Raw genomic sequence first — 18644 nt, 5'->3', positions numbered from 1 at the left:
AATCAGACCTTCCTGCTGAGTACCTGACAGACCTATTTCTATAGGAGTAATTAAAACAATCTAACAATGGCGCTTTTAGTATATCAAAAAATACTTGATATACCTCTACCGGTATGCCATCAAGCCCTGGGGTTTTTCCAGACTGAAAGGATTTAATAGCCTCAAAAAGTTCCTCCTCTGTAATATGGCCTTCGCACTGATCTTTCTGTGCATTTGTTAATTTTACATTTTTCATATTACTTGGAAAGAATTCCTTACCGTAATCTTCATTCAGTGGGAGAGGATGAGACGGAAAAGAGAACATATGCTTGAAATAATTAGCTTCCTCTTTTAAAATATAATTTGGAGAATCATAGATGACTCCGTCTTCAGTAACGAGTTTCTGCAAATTATTTTTGTTAGCGTTCCTGTGTTGGAGATTCAGGAAGAATTTTGTGCATTTTTCTCCATATTCCATCCAGTTTGCTTTATTTTTGTAATAGATTACATTAGATCGTTCTTGAATAAGTTCCTCAAGTTCTTTTTGTTTTTCCTCTATCTTTTTTTGTATCTCTGTAGTATCGTTTTTATTGCTATCTACCTGTACTATTATTTAGTCTTGTTAGTCTTGTTTCTTTCAGCCAGAAACTGCTTTTTTATTATTGATGAATATTGAATTGAATGCATTTAAAGGTATCCCAAACAATAAGGGCATATGCTGAACCTATATTATACTGGAAAGATTCTGTTATAAATTATTTTGGTTTAGTTAAAAAAAAGTTGTCCTCCTGTAAACTTGGATTAAATATCCAATATCCCCGTCCACGTGGAAAATCTACTGGAGTTATGTGAATGTCAATTAGATGATGATCTGATCGCATTCTGTCTCCTATTAAAACTGTTTTAACCTTTGATGCAAGAGAGAAAGAAACAAGAAAGTAGTCAAGACGACTAGCTTGATTAAGTCTTCTATATGTATATCTCACTAGGTCGGGGATTTTTAGTCTCCAAATATCCACTATTTCTAATGTGTCCATAATATTTGTGATTTCCTTAAGGGCACGGTGATGATAGTTTGTAGAGTGATTACCTTTATGGCCCATTGAGGTACTTAATACTGTGTTTTAGTCTCCTACCATAATGATTAGATCATTTGTTGCCTGTAAGTTCAATAAATTGGTATAAATGTTTTCGAAGAAGTGTGGATCATCCTGATTTGGACCATATAGATTAATGAGCCAAATCTCTTATTCGTCCACTTTCATATTAAAAAGGATCCACCTTCCTTGCGAATCATTCCTGATTATTTGCACATTTAGATCGACATTTTTGTTAATTAATATCATCACACCCTTTGAGTTCCTTTGTCCATGACAGAAAAAAAATTCACCACCCCATTCCTTTTTCTACGCAACTTCATATAAGGATGTACAGTGAGTTTCCTGTAAACAGTATATGTTATATTCCTTTTCATTTAGCCATGTAAATACTGATCTTCTTTTTTTATAATCTACCAAACCGTTACAATTATAACTAGCTATAGGTATTTCACCCCTTACCATAACTAGATACTATTCTCAGGCTAATTTGACCATAATTAGTTCTTGTAAAGTTACTGCCATCAGAGGTAATATGAAGGTCGAAACTAGAGCTTTCAAATGTCTGATATTTAGAATTCAAGAAATAGGTTCTAGGAATGTTTTTATTATTCCCTTGCCTGTTTGCCTGTGAGCCAATGTCAAAGATGTTAGAAAATTTAGACAAATTATGTGTGTAACAAATCTGAGTAGGTTGATGTGTATGATATTGGATATGATATAATGAGAGTGTGTATGATGTCTGTATAAGAGTAAGACTATAATTTGTGATGTCCAAATAAATAATAACTCTGCCAATTTGCATGTTTGAGTGTCTATGTGTGTAACATGTAGTGCGTATAGCCTTAATATTCATAATTGTAATCCATATCGTATCACCATCATAGTTGCATCATAATTACCTTTAACATAATTGAAAAACACATCCCAGCATTTCCATAGCAATTGACGTTTCACATGATCATGAAAGAGACCTCGCATTACTCTAGAGACGTCTTCACTTCAGATGTACAAATGTATTCCGTACAATATGTTATTATTCCCCAATGCCCCTATTTTGATATCTTCCCCTTGCTTTTTGTAAAAATATATAAACTTACATTTAAGTCATTTAGCAGATGCTCTTATCCAGAGCGACTTACAAATTGGAAAGTTCATACATATTCATCCTGGTCCCCCCGTGGGGAATGAACCCACAACCCTGGCGTTGCAAGCGCCATGCTCTACCAACTGAGCCACACGGGACCACTTGTAGACAAATACTTAAAAAAGATAGACAAACAATAAACACATTAAATTATAAAACAGTTCTCAACAATAGAGAGAGAGGGAGAGAAGAGAAGAGAAAAGAGAGTGAGAGAAGAGAAGAAAGCGAGATCAGGTGTGTGTGTGTATGTATAAGTTCGTATGTGTAAGCAAGCATGTAGTACGTGTGTGTTCATATCCACTTCATAATGTTCAGATATTTTAAACAGTTACCATACCTTCTTTTTTTTCGTAACCTGAAGTCCCTGTAGAATTTAGTACAGCCACGGTGTGGCTATAACGTAACGTTACCATGCATAGCAAAGTGCAATGAATGTGAGTATAATGCACCATGAAGAGGGTATTCATTGTAAGTGTTACTCACTAGGATATGGCTTCGACTGACCAGTGATGATGGACCACAGAAGTATACCATAGCTGAAGAAGAGAATGTGTGAGAGAGAGATAGAAAGAGTCATTGTAAAGTCATATGTCCATATTGATTATTCTTGATGCATTTAGTGACGTACCTGTAGATGTCAAAGGCACGAATGGGTTTGTATGACACATTTTCCAAAGCCTCAGGAGGCATGTAACTAGATGTCCCCCCAGCCTTCCCAGGGAACTCTTTGCTCATCTTGTAAACACTGTGGGAGACCTTGGCCAGGCCAAAATCTGCAAGCTAGAAAGACAGAGAGATAGTCTTCAGTTTATGTTCGGTTTATGCATTACAATCACTGGCAGTATAACTCATGTCATCTAACTATATTTGTTGAAATAGTTAATAATCAATGAATGGTAATATCAATAATAATAATTATAATATTGCCTCAATAATACACTCCAACAAGCAATGGTGCTGTTGAACCTCAGTTCATGCTCGTATTCCCACCAGTTAAAGCCTAATCAGAACCAGGAGCCTGGAACTTGCCTTGGCATTAAGGCAGTCATCCAGCAGCACATTATTGGGCTTTAGGTCTTGATGCAGAAGGGGTGGGGTGAGGCAATGGAGGAAGTTCATCCCCAGAGCGATCTGGTGGGCCAAGCGATAGGCAAGGGGGTGGGGCCAAGGTGGATGGAGAGAGAGGGTGTCCAGGAGGGATTCCAGTGTCCCCCTCTCCATGAACTCCATCACAAGACCCAGCTGAATGGAAGGGCCGCAAGTGGGGGGACAATCCTTGTACACTCCAAGAATCCTTATCACATGGAGGCTTGCACCCTTGCTCATCATTTCTGCCTCATTATGCAGGGAAGCGCTAGAGCTGGGATAAAGTTAGGGGTGGGAAGGAGAGGACACGGGAGGGGGTGGACAGAGAGAGTGAGGGCAACAGGAATATTGTCTTCACTTAAATGGTTGACCACATCATGAAAGACAAATCAGTTTATAATGGAATATAAAACTAATTTAATTGTCATACAATCAAGTGTTTAAAGTATAGACAATTTACCCATCATCACATTTTAGCAACTTGATGGCCACATCATATCCCCAATCCACATGTCTGGCTTTGTGGACTTGTCCAAACCCTCCTGCACCAATCACTTTCCAGTTCTCCAGACTGTTGTTTCCAATTACTGCTGCCGGGCTGGACCGGTCCATCTGTCAATCAAGATGATCTGTAATGGCATTCAGTGTTTGCATCAAATAAGTTCCACATCAAGTCAAGTCACATCAAATCTAATCAAGTTACATGGTATTGGTTCTCCTTTTTGAGACACTACTGTAGCTAACACTGTCCTTTATAAGGTTTTTCCATTCACTCTTAGAAAAAAAGGTGATATCAAGAACGTAGGTGTTCTTCGGCTGTCCCGATAGGAGAACCCTTTCAATAACCCTTTTTGGTTCCAGATATAACCCCTTTGGGTCCAGGTAGAACCATTTTCTGTTCCACCAAAAAGTGTTCTACCTAAAAGTGTTCTACCTAAAATAGGGACAACTGAAGAACCCTTTTGGAAAAAAAATTTCTAAATGTACCTTAACAGTGCAAGTCATCCAAGTTCATCCTATCCTCTGATAAAGCAGTTTACAGGATTGCACATCATCAGTCACATTCAACCTTTGCCCTGGACTACCAGTTTGTGTGATATGATAATAGCTGACTTATTTCCTACCTCTCTAAAGCTCATATTGTCTTTGAAATAATCATCTCAAAAATCAGCAAACACAAATCAGATGTATGATTCAAGCATGTTATTCAGCTTTGCATTACAGTACATATCAATGTTGAGTTATCATTTAGTTTACCATGGCACAGTCTCTCCACTATGTTACTGTGCATCAACTTACCTCCTGATAATGATAACATTCTTATTATGTGTATAAGATTAGATAGTAGCTGAGTATCTATTGCTTCTTGTACTCATTATACTATGACTTCCTTACCTGTGACCGTGCTTAAGAAATTATGTTCCCCGTAACTCTCCTGTATTTAAATGGAATCTTCACTTAATTTATTTTACTCTCACTTCAGTATCTTAGGTGTTTCCACCTCATTTTGTTTATCAGAGGAGGGTGGAGTCAGAAAGGTTGAAGTTGTACAGTCAGGACTTGACACATTTTCTACACCAGATGGCATTGAATGCAGTGGCATGGTGTAGCATGCATAATTGTGTAATATTTGAGACTATACTAGCCATCTGTTTTTATTTGAAAAGTATCCAATTTATTGATTGTACTATATAAGCTAAGTTTCCATCCATTTGGAGACAGATTTTCACATGAATATCCCAAATCTGCATAAAGAAATGATGACCATTTTTCCACCAGTGGTGTTTCCACCAAACAGACTTGTTGTGGATAGTAATCGGTGTGTGATGACATACTGCACACAAAATTTTCGGTTTCGTTTAAGTTTTCATGTTCCGAAAAAAATGTGAAGTTCAATGTGTTTCCATCACATTTTCAACTCCACCGAAAGTTCTTTCACAAAAACTGTGCCTACTCTGGTCTTGACAGGTACGATCTAGCCAACTGCTCGCAGACAGATACAGTGCGGGAAGGCTGTGCAGGTAAGCTAGTGTACATGATGAGATTATTAAGAGTGAGAGTATTTTTATTTGTCAAATGGCAGTCAAGCATCGATCATCATCTCCAGAATAAGACCCTCAATATTTTCTGTAAAGCGGCATCAAGGTTTCCGTGCACTTTCACCACCCTATGCCTGTTCATCATAAGTTATTTAATGTGTAGCCTAATAAACTACATGGTTTCCCAATAGGAATTGGGAGGACCACACACCATATCATCATGTGACTCCAAGTTTACTTCGATATGATGGTCATTATATCAATATTTGCGCTTCAAGGCGTTTCCACCGCCATTTCTCGTTGTCATAGCTATAATTGTACCGAAACATACGTATGACTTTACTCTCATAAAAACTGTGGATGGAAACGTGGTTAATGAGATACAGATACATTTAAAAATATATAATGCCTTACAGTACAAGTACAGAGCAGACTAAAATGATGGTTCACTGAAGTCTATGTCAATCTAGAACAGGATTATCCATTTTGAATGCAATTTGAATGGAGTTGATGCTTTACTATCTTTGTGAAAGTAGTAGGGTGTAGATTAATGAGGGGAAAAAACGATATAATCAATTTTAGAGTAAGGCCATAACCTAACCTAAATTTGGAAGAAGTTAAGAGGTCTGAATACTTTCTGAAGGCACTGCATATATCACTCAGTTTTGTGTATTTTTGACTCCAATACCCAATAATGACAAAGCCAAAACAGGCTTTAAAAATGTTTGCTGATTTACAAAAAATACGAAAAAAAATGATCACATTTACTTAAGTATTCAGACCCTTTACTCGGTACTTTATTGAAGTACCATTGGCAGTGATTACAGCCTCAAGTCTTCTTGGGTACAAGCTTGCCACACCTGTATTTGTGGAGTTTCTCCCTTACTTATCTGCAGATCCTCTCATGCTCTGTCAGGCTGGAAGGGGAGCGTTGCTGTATAGCTAATATCAGGTTTCTCCAGAGATGTTCGATCAGGTTCAATTCCGGGCTCTGGCTGGGCCACTCAAGGACATTCAGAGATTTGTCCCGAAGAAACTCCTCCATTGTCTTGGCTATGTGCTTAGGGTTGTTTTCCTGTTGGAAGGTGAACCTAAGCCCCAGTCTGAGGTCCTATGTGCTCAGGAGCAGGTTTTCATCAAGGATCTCTCTGTACTTTGCTCTGTTCATCTTTCCCTCTATCCTGACTAGTATCCCAGTCCCTGCCTCTGAAAAACATTGCCACAGCATGATGCTGCCACCACCATGCTTCACCATAGGGATGGTGCCAGGTTTCCTCCAGACGTGGTGCTTGGCATTCAGGCCAAAGAGTTCAACCTTGGTTTCATCAGACCAGAGAATCTTGTTTCTCATGGTCTGAGAGTCCATTAGGTGCCTTTTGGCAAACTCATAGTGAGCTGTCATGTGCGTTTTACATTTACATTACATTTACATTACATTTAAGTCATTTAGCAGACGCTCTTATCCAGAGCGACTTACAAATTGGACATGTCCACAATGTGAGAATAATGTGAATATAACATATCCACAACATCAGTTACAGACTCTGGAGCACAGCTCTCCCATGGTAAAGAGGTATCATGTCAACACATTTAGGATAACATATCCACAGCATCAGTTACAGACTCTGGAGCACAGCTCTCCCATGGTAAAGAGGTATCATGTCAACACATTTAGGATAACATATCCACAGCATCAGTTACAGACTCTGGAGCACAGCTCTCCCATGGTAAAGAGGTATCATGTCAACACATTTAGGATAACATATCCACAGCATCCATAGCTGCGGTGCAGTCAGAAACAGCTCTCGTATTCACAATGCCAGTATAATGTAAAGATAATGTGTCCATAATGTGAGGGTAATGTATCCACATCAACATCCAGCCAGACAGACAGACTCAGGGCTCTCTGGTTTCAGTCCCTCAGCCATCTCTAACGACGACTCCTTCTTCTGCTCCAGCTCAAAGTTCTGAGCATTTGCTTGGGTGGGGAGCAACCTTGAAGAGCAGAGCCTCCAGCTCCCGCATTACTTCATCCATGAAGTCACTAGAGTTCTGCTTGTAAGACATTGCCATTTTGATTGTTTCTTTGAACATCTTGACTACATTGGTCCCATCAGCAGCAGATACAAAGTACAAAGGAAGCCCCTGCTTCTTGGCAAAGTTACATTTTCTCTGGGTCACCTTCATATCAGCTACTAATACAGCCTTGCTGTCGATGGTGGTAGTGTATTTGTAGAGCGTCAGGGCATAGGTTGACAGCTGTTGGGGACGACTATCCGTCTATCAGAAACCTCTCCATCAACTTGGATTTTCCCACTGCACTGTCTCCAAGGAAGATTATCTTGACTTCTTCATCTGCATCATATTTATCTTGGTCCAGTTCAGGAATGCCACTGGCGTCGCCTGCCATTCTACCTTTAGGAAGGGGAAATGAGCTGCGTCTCACAGCAGCTTAGCTAGTTAGCGAACGTAAACTAACGTTAGCTAGCTACAGTAAAGTACGTGGCTAGAAGTTAGCTAGCAAAATAAATGCACTTAGTCTGTGATTAACGGCAAGTAACCGCTTAACGTTAGCTAACTAACTAGATATAGCTACACATATTTGCATTCATTCACTTAAAATATGACCGAAACCCATTCGAAGTCATGTCTAAGTTAACTTATTAGCTAGCTGTCGAAACGGGCATGTTTTCAACCCGACGTTGGTTAGCTATCTACAGTAACGTTAGCCTAGCCAGTGCAGTGGCTACTTGTTAGGGTAGCTTACATAACACACAGTCGGGGATATTGCTATGTCCCTGATATAATGCTATATCTAGCAACCTGCTTTAGCGGTCAGTAGTATAGCAAAATAAGTAGAAAAACGCTATCGTTGGCAAAACGCTAGTTTTCAAAAAAAAACTTTTTTTTTTTTTTTTTTTGTTTACTGAGGAGTGGCTTCCGTCTGGTGACTCTACCATAAAGGCCTTATTGATGGAGATGGTTGTCCTTCTGGAAGGTACTTACATCTCCATAGAGGAGCTCTATAACTCTGTCAGAGTGACCATTGGTTTCTTAGTCACCTCCCTGACCAAGGGCCTTCTCCCCGATTGCTCAGGTTGGTCGGGCGGCCAGCTCTAGGAGGAGTCTTGGTGGTTTCAAACTTATGCCATTTAATAATGATGGAGGCCACTGTGTTCTTGGGGACCTTCAATGCTGCAGAAATGTTTTGGTACCCTTTCCCAGATCTGTGCCTCGACACAATCCTGTATTGGAGCTCTACGGACAATTCCTTTGATCTCATGGCTTAGTTTTAGCGCTGACATGCACTGTCAACTGTGTGACCTTATATATACAGGTGCGTGCCTTTCCAAATCATGTCCAATCAATTGATTTTACCACAGGTGTACTCCAATCAAGTTGTAGACACATGTCAAGGACGACCAATGGAAACAGGTTGCAGCAGAAATCAATTTCGAGTCTCATAGCAAAAGGTCTGAATACTTATGTAAATAAGATATTTCTGGGTTTTGTTTTTCATAATCATACATTTTGCTAAACTATATTAACTAAGATATCTTAGTAAGATCTATATGATACTATATGTGCAAAAACAAATAGGCACATGCAGGTTCGGGTGTTTTGTGAGAATTTGTCGGCAAGAGGGTAACCCACCTCAACCATCTGTCCTATTGGCTAACGTGCAATCATTGGAGAATAAAATGGACGAGCTTCAAGACTCTGCTACCAATGGGAAATAAAAAACTCTACTATCTTATGTTTCACCGAGTCGTGGCTGAATGACGACATGGATAACATACAGCTGGCTGGTTTTCTGTGCATCGGCAAGACAGAATGGCTGCCTCCGGTAAGACAAGGGGTGGTGGTCTGTTTCTATTTGTCAATAACAGCTGGTGTGCAAAATCAAATATTAAGGACGTCTCAAGGTTTTGCTTGCCTGAGGTAGAATACTATTTACCAAGAGAGTTTTCATCCATATTTTTTGTAGCTGTCTATACAGCACCAAAAACTGATGCTGGCACTAAGCCACACTTAAGCCATAAGCAAGCAAGAAAATGCTCATCCAGAAGTGACGCTCCTAGTGGCCGGTGACTTTAATGCAGGGAAACTTAAATCCATTTTACCTCATTTATACTTGCATGTTACATGTGCAACAAGAGGAGAGAAAAAAACTCTAGACCACCTTTACCCCACACACAGAGACACTTTCAAAGCTCTCCCTCATCCTCCATTTGGCAAATCTGACCTTAACTCTATCCTCCCGATTCCTGCTTACAAGCTAAAACTAAAGCAGGAAGTACCAGTGACTCGGTCAATTCGGAAGTGGTCAAAGGACGCCGATGCTAAGCTGCAGAACAGTTTTGCAGGCACAGACTGGAACATGTTCCAGGATTTTTCTGTTGGCATTGAGGAGTATACCACATCAGTCACCGGCTTCATCAATAAGTGCATTGATGACGTTGTCCCCACAGTACCCGTACGTACATACCCCAACCAGAAGCCATGGATTACAGGCAACATCCGCTAAAGGGTAGAGGAACGGGACTCCAACCTGGACGCTTATAAGAAATCCTGCTATACCCTCAGACGAACTATCAAACAGGCAAAGCGTAAATAAAGGACTAAGATTGAATCCTACTACACTAGCGCCAATGCTCGCGGCTGTACTACAAAGGGAAGCCCAGCTGTGAGCTGCCCAGTGATACAAGCCTAAATTACTTCTAATCGCGCTTCGAGGCAAGCAACACTGAAGCATGCATGAGAGCACCAGCTGTTCCGGACGACTGTGATCACACTCGTGGTAGCCGATGTGACTACATCGCATTCACAAGGCCGCAGGGCCAGACAGATTACCAGGATGTGTAATCCGATCATGCACTGACCAACTGGCAAGTGTCTTCACTGACATTTTTAACCTGTCCTTGGCCGAGTCTGTAATATCTACATGCTTCAAGCAGACCACCATAGTCCCTGTGCCCAAGAACACCAAGGTAACCTGCCTAAATGACTACCGACCTGTAGCACTCTTGTCTGTAGCCATGAAGTGTTTTGAAAAGTTGGTCATGTCTCACATCAACACCATCATCCCATAAACCATAGACCCACTCCAATTTGCATACTGCCCCAACAGGGTAAGGGTAGGCAACAACACATCTGCCTCGCTGATCCCCAACACGGCGGCCCCTCAAGGGTACGTGCTTAGTCCCCTCATGTACTGCCTGTTCATCCATGACTCCAACACCATCCTTAAGTTTGCAGATGACACAACGGTGGTAGGCTTGATCACCGACAACGATGAGACAGCCTATAGGGAGGAGGTCAGAGACCTGGAAAAGTGGTGCCAGGACTCCAACCTCTCCCACAACATGATCAAGACAAAGGAGATGATCGTGCACTACAGGAAAAGGTGTCGGAGCATGCCCACATTTTCATCAATGGGGCTGTAGTGGAGCAGGTTGAGAGCTTCAAGTTCCTTGGTGTCCACATCAAACTATCATGGTCCAAACATGGTCCAAACACACCAAGACAGTCGTGAACAGGGCACGTCAACACCTATTCCCCCTCAGGAAAATGCAAATATTTGTATTGGGATCCTCAAAAAGTTCTACAACTGCACCATCGAGAGCATCCTGATTGGCTGTATCACCGCCTGGTATGGCAACAGCTCGGCCTCTGACCTCAAGGCGCTACAGAGGGTAGTGCATAGGTTCCAGTACATCATTGGGGCCAAGTTTCCTGCCACCCAGGACCTCTATACCAGGCGGTGTCAGAGAAAGGCCCTAAAAATTGCCAAAGACTACAGCCACCCTAGTCATAGACCTTTCTCTCTGCTGCCGCACGGCAAGTGGTACCAGAGCACCAAGTCTAGGTCCAAAAGGCTTCTTAACAGCTTCTACCCCCAAGCCATAAGACTGCTGAACAGCCAGTATATAGCCTCGTTATTGTTGTTCTTTTATTTTTTACTTTAGTTAATTTAGTAAATATTTTTCTTAACTCTTTTTTTTCTCAAAACTGCAATGTTGGTTAAGAGCTTGAAAGTAAGCATTTCACGGTAATATCTACACATGTTATATTCGGCGCACGTGACAAATCAAATTTGATTTGATTTGATGCAGGGGTGGACTGGGACCAAGAATCGGCCCTGGCATTTCTAACACACCTTCCCATTTTTTGCATTGAGGCCCCCACACCTGCCCATTTTTTCCCTTGAGGCTCCCGCACCGGCAATTTTTTTCCCTTAAAGCACCCATTATTAGTGATGAGTGATTAATTGGAATGTTGGTTAATTGACTGATCTTGGTTAAATGATTTGAATTTCATTTCGTTATCTTTTTTTCTCGGTGAGCTCAATGCACACATCGCGCTGCAGTTCCTCTAGAAATAAATCAGATCATGACCTGTTCCATGTAGAGGGGAATTGTACTTTCAACAGGCCAATGTTATACATAGTTTAGCACAGAAAACGTGATAATGAACTATAATGACAATAATCCATTTTGCGGCTACTTGTCCAGTCTGTGTTTCTTTTACGTTTGCTACATAATGGACAGAAGATTGCGCTATCAAGGTGGGATACATAGAGAGCAGTTTCTTCGCAAGGTACAGTGCATTTGGAAATTATTCAGATTCCTTTACTTTTTCAGTTACAGCATTATTTTAAAATAGATTGAATACAAAATTTTCCTCATCAATCTACACAAAATACCCAATAATAATTAACTGAAAACTGTTTATTTTTTATTTTTGGAAATTAGGAAAAGTATTCAGACGCTCTGCTATGAGACTCTAAATTGGTGCATCCTGTTTCCATTCCATTCTTGAGATGTTTCTCCAACTTGATTGAATTCCACCTGTGGTATATTCAATAAATTGGACATTATTTGGAAAGGCACACACCTGTATATATTATGTCCCACAGTTGACAGTGCATCTCAGAGCAAAAACCAAGCCATGTCGAAGGAATTGTCGGTAGAGCTCCGAGACAAGACTGTGTTGAGGCACAGATCTGGGGAAGGGTACGGAAAAAATGTCTGCTGCATTGAAGGTCCCCAAGAACACAGTGGCCTCCATTATTCTTAAATGGAAGAAATTTGGACCCACCAAGACTCTTCCTAGAGCTGGCCACCCGGTCAAACTGAGCAATCGAGGGAGAAGGGCCTTGGTCAAGAAGGTGACCAAGAACCCGATGATCACTCTGACAAAGCTCAGAGTTCCTCTGTGGATATGGGAGAACCTTCCAGAAGGACATCAATCTTTGCACCACTCCACCAATCAGGCCTTTATGGTGGAGTGGCCAGATGGAAGCCACTCCTCAGTAAAAGTCATATGAGAGCCTGCGTGGAGTTTGCCAAATTGCACGTAAAGGACTCTCAGACCATGAGAAACAAGATTCTCTGGTCTGATGAAACCAAGATTGAACTCTTTGGCCTGAATGCCAAGCGTCACATCTGGAGGAAACCTGGCACCATCCCAACGGTGAAGCATGGTGGTGGCAGCATCATTCTGTGGGGATGTTTTTCAGTGGCAGGGACGGGAAGACTAGTCAGGTTTGAGGGAAAAATGAACAGAGCAAAGTACAGAGAGATCCTTGATGAAAACCTGCACCTCATCCTGGGGTAAAGGTTTGCCTTCCAACAGGACAACAACCCCAAGCACACAACCAAGACAATGCAGGAGTGGCTTCGGGACAAGTCTCTGAATGTCCTTGAGTGGCCAGGTTTCTCTGGAGAAACCTGAAAAAAGCTGTGCAGCGACGCTCCCCATCCAACCTGAGAGAGCTCGAGAGGATGTGCAGAGAAAAATGGGAGAAACACCCCAAATACAGGTGTGCCAAGCTTGTAGCTTCATACCCAAGAAGACTCAAGGCTGTAATCACTGCCAAAGGTGCTTCAACAAAGTACTGAGTAAAGGGTCTGAATACTTATGTAAATGTAATATTTCCGTTTGCTTTTTCATTTTGGGTATTGTGTGTAGATCGATGAGAAAAATGCACTGTATCTCCACCTGAAAATACATGATCTAAGTGATTGATCGTTTCTATTCAGCAGTAATAAAAGTATAGCTTATTTACTTTGAACAACTACTAAAATTGTGATTTTGTCAGACAGCATAGGCAACAGCTTTATAGAGATGAGATGATGACTTGGAATGTAATGTCATAAAACAAATGTTATATACACAATGTTATATACACAACACATATTTTATTAAAGTAAAGTAATTGAAGAGCTGATGGTTAATAAGTGTTAAGCAGTCATGGGCAGTTTCACGCCCTGACTTTAGTTATATTTGCTTTCTTTATTATTTGGTTAGGTCAGGGTGTGACAAGGGGTGGTTTGTTTAGTTTTTGTATTGTCTAGGGGTTTAGGCTTGTCTAGGGTTTTTTGTTATCTATGGGGATTTTGTATTGTCTAGGGGTTGTAGGTTTATGGTGGCCTGAGTGGGTTCCCAATCAGAGACAGCTGTTTATCGTTGTCTCTGATTGGGGAGCCTATTTAGGTTGCCATTTTCCATGTTGGTTTGGTGGGTAGTTGTCCATGTTTAGCTGCCTGTGAGCACTATGTTGGCTTCACGTTTCGTTTATTGTTTTGGTGGCAAATTCTTATATTAAACAAGTATGTACGCTCAAAACGATGCGCCTTGGTCCACTCCTTTAATAAACGGCCGTGACAGGCAGTCACTACCATCATGGGACTTTTAGTAAATGTATTTTTGTTGTAACAGCATTCAACCCACATAATTCATAATGCAGTTAATGTTTTAAAAAGCTATCGAAACCAAAATCTGAAATTGTGATAATGTTTTAATAATGGAACTGAAACCGAACCAACCTTAAAAACCATTAATTTCTCAGCACTACCCATTATTAGCCCGATAATTTGGCGATTAAAACCCCAATTAGACAGGACCACTAGGCTAAAACTGGACCAGCCCATCTGGCATTTGCCTCAATGTACAGTTGATGTCGAAAGTTTACATACACTTTAGCCAAATACGTTTAAATCAGTTGTACCACAATTCCTGACATTTAATCCCTGTAAAAATTCCCTGTCTTAGGTCAGTTAGGATCACCACTTTATTTTAAGAATGTGAAATGTCAGAATAATTGTAGAGAGAATTATTTATTTCAGCTTTTATTTCTTTCATCACATTCCCAGCGGGTCAGACGTTTACATACACTCAATTAGTATTTGGTTGCATTGCCTTTAAATTGTTTAACTTGGGTCAAACATTTCGGGTAGCCTTCCACAAGCTTCCCACAATAAGTTGGGTGGATTTTGGCCCATTCCTCCTGACTGAGCTGGTGTAACTGAGTCAGGTTTGTCGGCCTCCTTGCTCGCACACGCCTTTTCAGTTCTGCCCACAAATTTTCTATAGGATTGAGGTCAGGGCTTTGTGATGGCCACTCCAATACCTTGACGTTGTTGTCCTTAAGCCATTTTGCCACAATTTGGAAGTATGCTTGGGGTCATTGTCCATTTGGAAACCCATTTGCGACCAAGCTTTAACTTCCTGACTGATGTCTTGAGATGTTGCTTCAATATATCCACATAATCTTCCTACCGCATGATGCCATCTATTTTGTGAAGTGCACCAGTCCTTCCTGCAGCAAAGCACCCCCACAACATGATGCTGCCACCCCCATGCTTCGTGGATGGTGTTCTTGGCTTGCAAGCATCCCCCTTTTTCCTCCAAACATAACGATGGTCATTATGGCCAAACAGTTCTATTTTTGTTTCATCAGACCAGAGGACATTTCTCCAAAAAAGTATGATCTTTGAACCCATGTGCAGTTGCAAACCGTAGTCTGACTTTTTTATGGCGGTTTTGGAGCAGTGGCTTCTTCCTTGCTGAGCGGCCTATCAGGTTATGTCGATATAGTACTCGTTTTACTGTGGATATAGATACTTTTGTACCTGTTTACTCCCGCATCTTCACAAGGTCCTTTGCTGTTGTTCTGGGATTGATTTGCACTTTTCGCACCAAAGTACGTTAATCTCTAGGAGACAGAACGCGTCTCCTTCCTGAGTGGTATGGCGGCTGCGTGGTCCCATGGTGTTTATACTTGCGTACTATTGTTTGTACAGATGAACGTGGTACCTTCAGGCGTTTGTAAATTGCTCCCAAGGATGAACCAGACTTGTGGAGGTCTGCAATTTTGTTTTTGAGGTCTTGGCTGATTTTTTGGGATTTTCCCATGATGTCAAGCAAAGAGGCACTGAGTTTGAAGGTAGGCCTTGAAATAAATCGACAGGTACACCTCCAATTGACTCAAATTATGTCAATGAGCCTATCAGAAGCTTCTAAAGCCTTGACATCATTTTCTGGAATTTTCCAAGCTGTTTAAAGGTATGGTCAACTTAGTGTATGTAAACTTTTGACCCACTGGAATTGTGATACAGTGAATTATAAGTGAAATAATCTGTCTGTAATCAATTGTTGGAAAAATTACTTGTGTCGTGCACAAAGTAGATGTCCTAACCGACTTGCCAAAACTATAGTTTGTTCACAAGAAATATGTGGAGTGGTTGAAAAACGAGTTTTAATGACTCCAACCTAAGTGTATGTAAACTTCCGACTTCAACTGTACAGTTTTATCACCTATTTTGCAGACTGTCAGAAACGTTTCGTCAGGATAGCCAGTGACATCTTCATAGCCCCTCCTGGGGTGTATCTTTCCTCCATCTCATCCACTGTCCCCTGCCTAGTAGCATCAGCAACCTCCAGACTGGTAACGTTTTTAATGTTGTTTATAATAAGGTTTACATGGAGAAAAACGGAACTCTTTAAAATTAAAATGGATGGCCCTCACATCAGCAAAATATTTTCTAACTAGAGGTACCCTGAACACTTCAAAAAAATCAAGTGGCCCTCCCCTATACCCCCCAAAATAATGAATACAAAGTGGATAGCAGAGAACATGTCTACCATTTACCCTCAATTATTGGACAGATCAGAGCCTTAGACATGAAGCGTTACAAAATGTTCTTCGTCCTGTAAGGGTTAAATGTCGACGCTGGAATTTTGATAGCTCACATGGCTGCCGTCCAGAAGGTTGTGGGTTTGCAGACCACCGTGGACAAGTAGGGGTGGAAAGATTTCCTTTATAGTAAAATCATTGCATTAAACTATCAACATATTTGCAGGTCAGAGAAAAAATGGCCTTTTACAAAAATGTCATGCAATTCGGCATTTTACATGTCATCATAATCTTTATTTTATACCACACAAATTACTGAAAATACAGGCAAGAAATGGACAGATAGGCATATGTGTTAATCTCATCATGTTTCTCCAATGCCAAATCTTTCCACCCGAGACAGAATAGGTCTACCTTTCCACCCCAGACAGAATAGGCTTGCCTTTCCACCCCAGACAGAGTAGGCCTACCTTTCCACCCCAGACAGAGTAAGCCTACCTTTCCACCCCAGACAGAGTAAGCCTACCTTTCCACCCCAGCCAGAATAGGCCTACCATTCCACCCCAGACAGAGTAAGCCTACCTTTCCACCCCAGCCAGAGTAAGCCTACCTTTCCACCCCAGACAGAATAGGCCTACCATTCCACCCCAGACAGAGTAAGCCTACCTTTCCACCCCAGACAGCGTAGGCCTACCGTTCCACCCCAGACAGAGTAGGCCTACCTTTCCACCCCAGACAGAATAAGCCTACCTTTCCACCCCAGACAGAGTAGGCCTACCTTTCCACCCCAGACAGAGTAGGCCTACCTTTACACCACAGACAGAATAGGCCTACCTTTCCACCCCAGACAGAATAGGCCTACCTTTCCTATCCAGACAGAATAGGCCTACCTTTCCACCCCAGACAGAATAGGTCTACCTTTCCACCCCAGACAGAATAGGCATACCTTTCCACCCCAGACAGAATAGGACTACATTTCCACCCCAGACAGACTAGGCCTACCTTTCCACCCCAGACAGAATATGCCTACATTTCCACCCCAGACAGAGTAGACCTACCTTTCCACCCCAGACAGAATAGGCCTACATTTCCACCCCAGACAGAATAGGCCTACCTTTCCACCACAGACAGACTAGGCCTACCTTTCCACCCCAGACAGAATAGGCCTACATTTCCACCCCAGACAGAATAGGCCTACCTTTCCACCCCAGACAGAATAGGTCTACATTTCCACCCCAGACAGAATAGACCTACCTTTCCACCCCAGACAGAGTAGGCCTACCTTTCCACCCCAGACAGAGTAGGACTACCTTTCCACCCCAGACAGAATAGACCTACCTTTCCACCCCAGACAGAGTAGGCCTACCTTTCCACCCCAGACAGAGTAGGACTACCTTTCCACCCCAGACAGAGTAGACCTACCTTTCCACCCCAGACAGAGTAGACCTACCGACACAGAAAAATGTAAGCTTTAACTGCTGGCTACTCTTCTTCCGTGGCTTAACCCAACGAGAGAACGTCAGAAGTATTTCCCTAAAAGCTGTCAGGTTTTAAACATATTTTATTACAGAAAGTGAATAGCTTAATCAATTGATAGTGACAGAATTAGATTCGTTCCCAAGCAAAGTTTATGCTTTGTGTCCTTGGCTATAGAAGGTTGTAGCTCAGCCTCTGAATGTCATAGAACAATGATATCCCCATATGCATCAGAGTCTTTCCAGGGTATTTTAAAGGTGGTTTCTAGCATAAAGCATCGTGGAACAAAGCGCCGTTACAGATTACTTTATACACTGAAACAATATATAACCCAACATGTAACAATTTATACGATTTGACTGAGTGACAGTTCATAAGAAATGCGTATTCATAGTTCAGTTCATCATACTTTGCTTTCACTAACAGTTTAACAGTTTCTCTATTTCCATTCCTCTTTTATAAAAAAAGTATGCTCATTAAAATTACAAACATATGAACCAAAGAGAAAACTAAAGGGGCACAGCAAGTGGCAAAGCCCAGCAGGCTTTTCCTTAGATATTTATATTAGCACAGACTCATTCGCCATGTGCTCTCACCAGACATAGTTAGCTCTGCACTAAGGATCAACCATGCCTCTAGGCACAGGGTGGGATCTGATTTCCTGTGGTTCTAAAACTTTTGTTTTAACTGTACCAGAATGAATACTCAGATATCAGCAAACACAAATCAGACTGATTAAAGCATTCCTTGACACTTTTTGATTTAGTTTACCCTGGGAAAGTGTGTTTTACTGAGCAGAAACTCACCTCTTGATAATGATAACTTATCTAACATTCTTAACACTCTTATTCGTTAAATTAAGTAGCAGCTGAAATCTTTAAGTAAAGATCTCATAACTC

General features: G+C 41.4%; 1 protein-coding gene and 1 pseudogene across 3 annotated transcripts in view; both read right to left on the bottom strand.

Moving 5' to 3' along the window:
- The window catches only part of LOC139540501 (receptor-interacting serine/threonine-protein kinase 3-like), a 35700-nt gene that overhangs the window by 16909 nt on the left and 147 nt on the right, over positions 1–18644 (bottom strand). For all 3 annotated transcript variants that reach the window (XM_071344385.1, XM_071344386.1, XM_071344387.1), the window contains exons 2-5: positions 3770–3938; positions 3253–3583; positions 2852–3003; positions 2707–2759 (exon numbers count right to left, since the gene is read on the bottom strand). In XM_071344385.1, the coding sequence (XP_071200486.1) occupies positions 2707–2759; positions 2852–3003; positions 3253–3583; positions 3770–3921 (688 nt within the window). In that variant the 5' untranslated portion in view covers positions 3922–3938. The remainder of the gene's footprint in view (positions 1–2706; positions 2760–2851; positions 3004–3252; positions 3584–3769; positions 3939–18644) is intronic.
- On the bottom strand, positions 6839–9137 carry LOC139539318 (rab-like protein 2A; annotated as a pseudogene).

This window comes from Salvelinus alpinus, chromosome 15, assembly GCF_045679555.1.
Source record: "Salvelinus alpinus chromosome 15, SLU_Salpinus.1, whole genome shotgun sequence".
In the NCBI taxonomy this organism is placed as follows: domain Eukaryota; kingdom Metazoa; phylum Chordata; class Actinopteri; order Salmoniformes; family Salmonidae; genus Salvelinus; species Salvelinus alpinus.
This window is presented reverse-complemented; position numbering and strand designations above follow the sequence as displayed.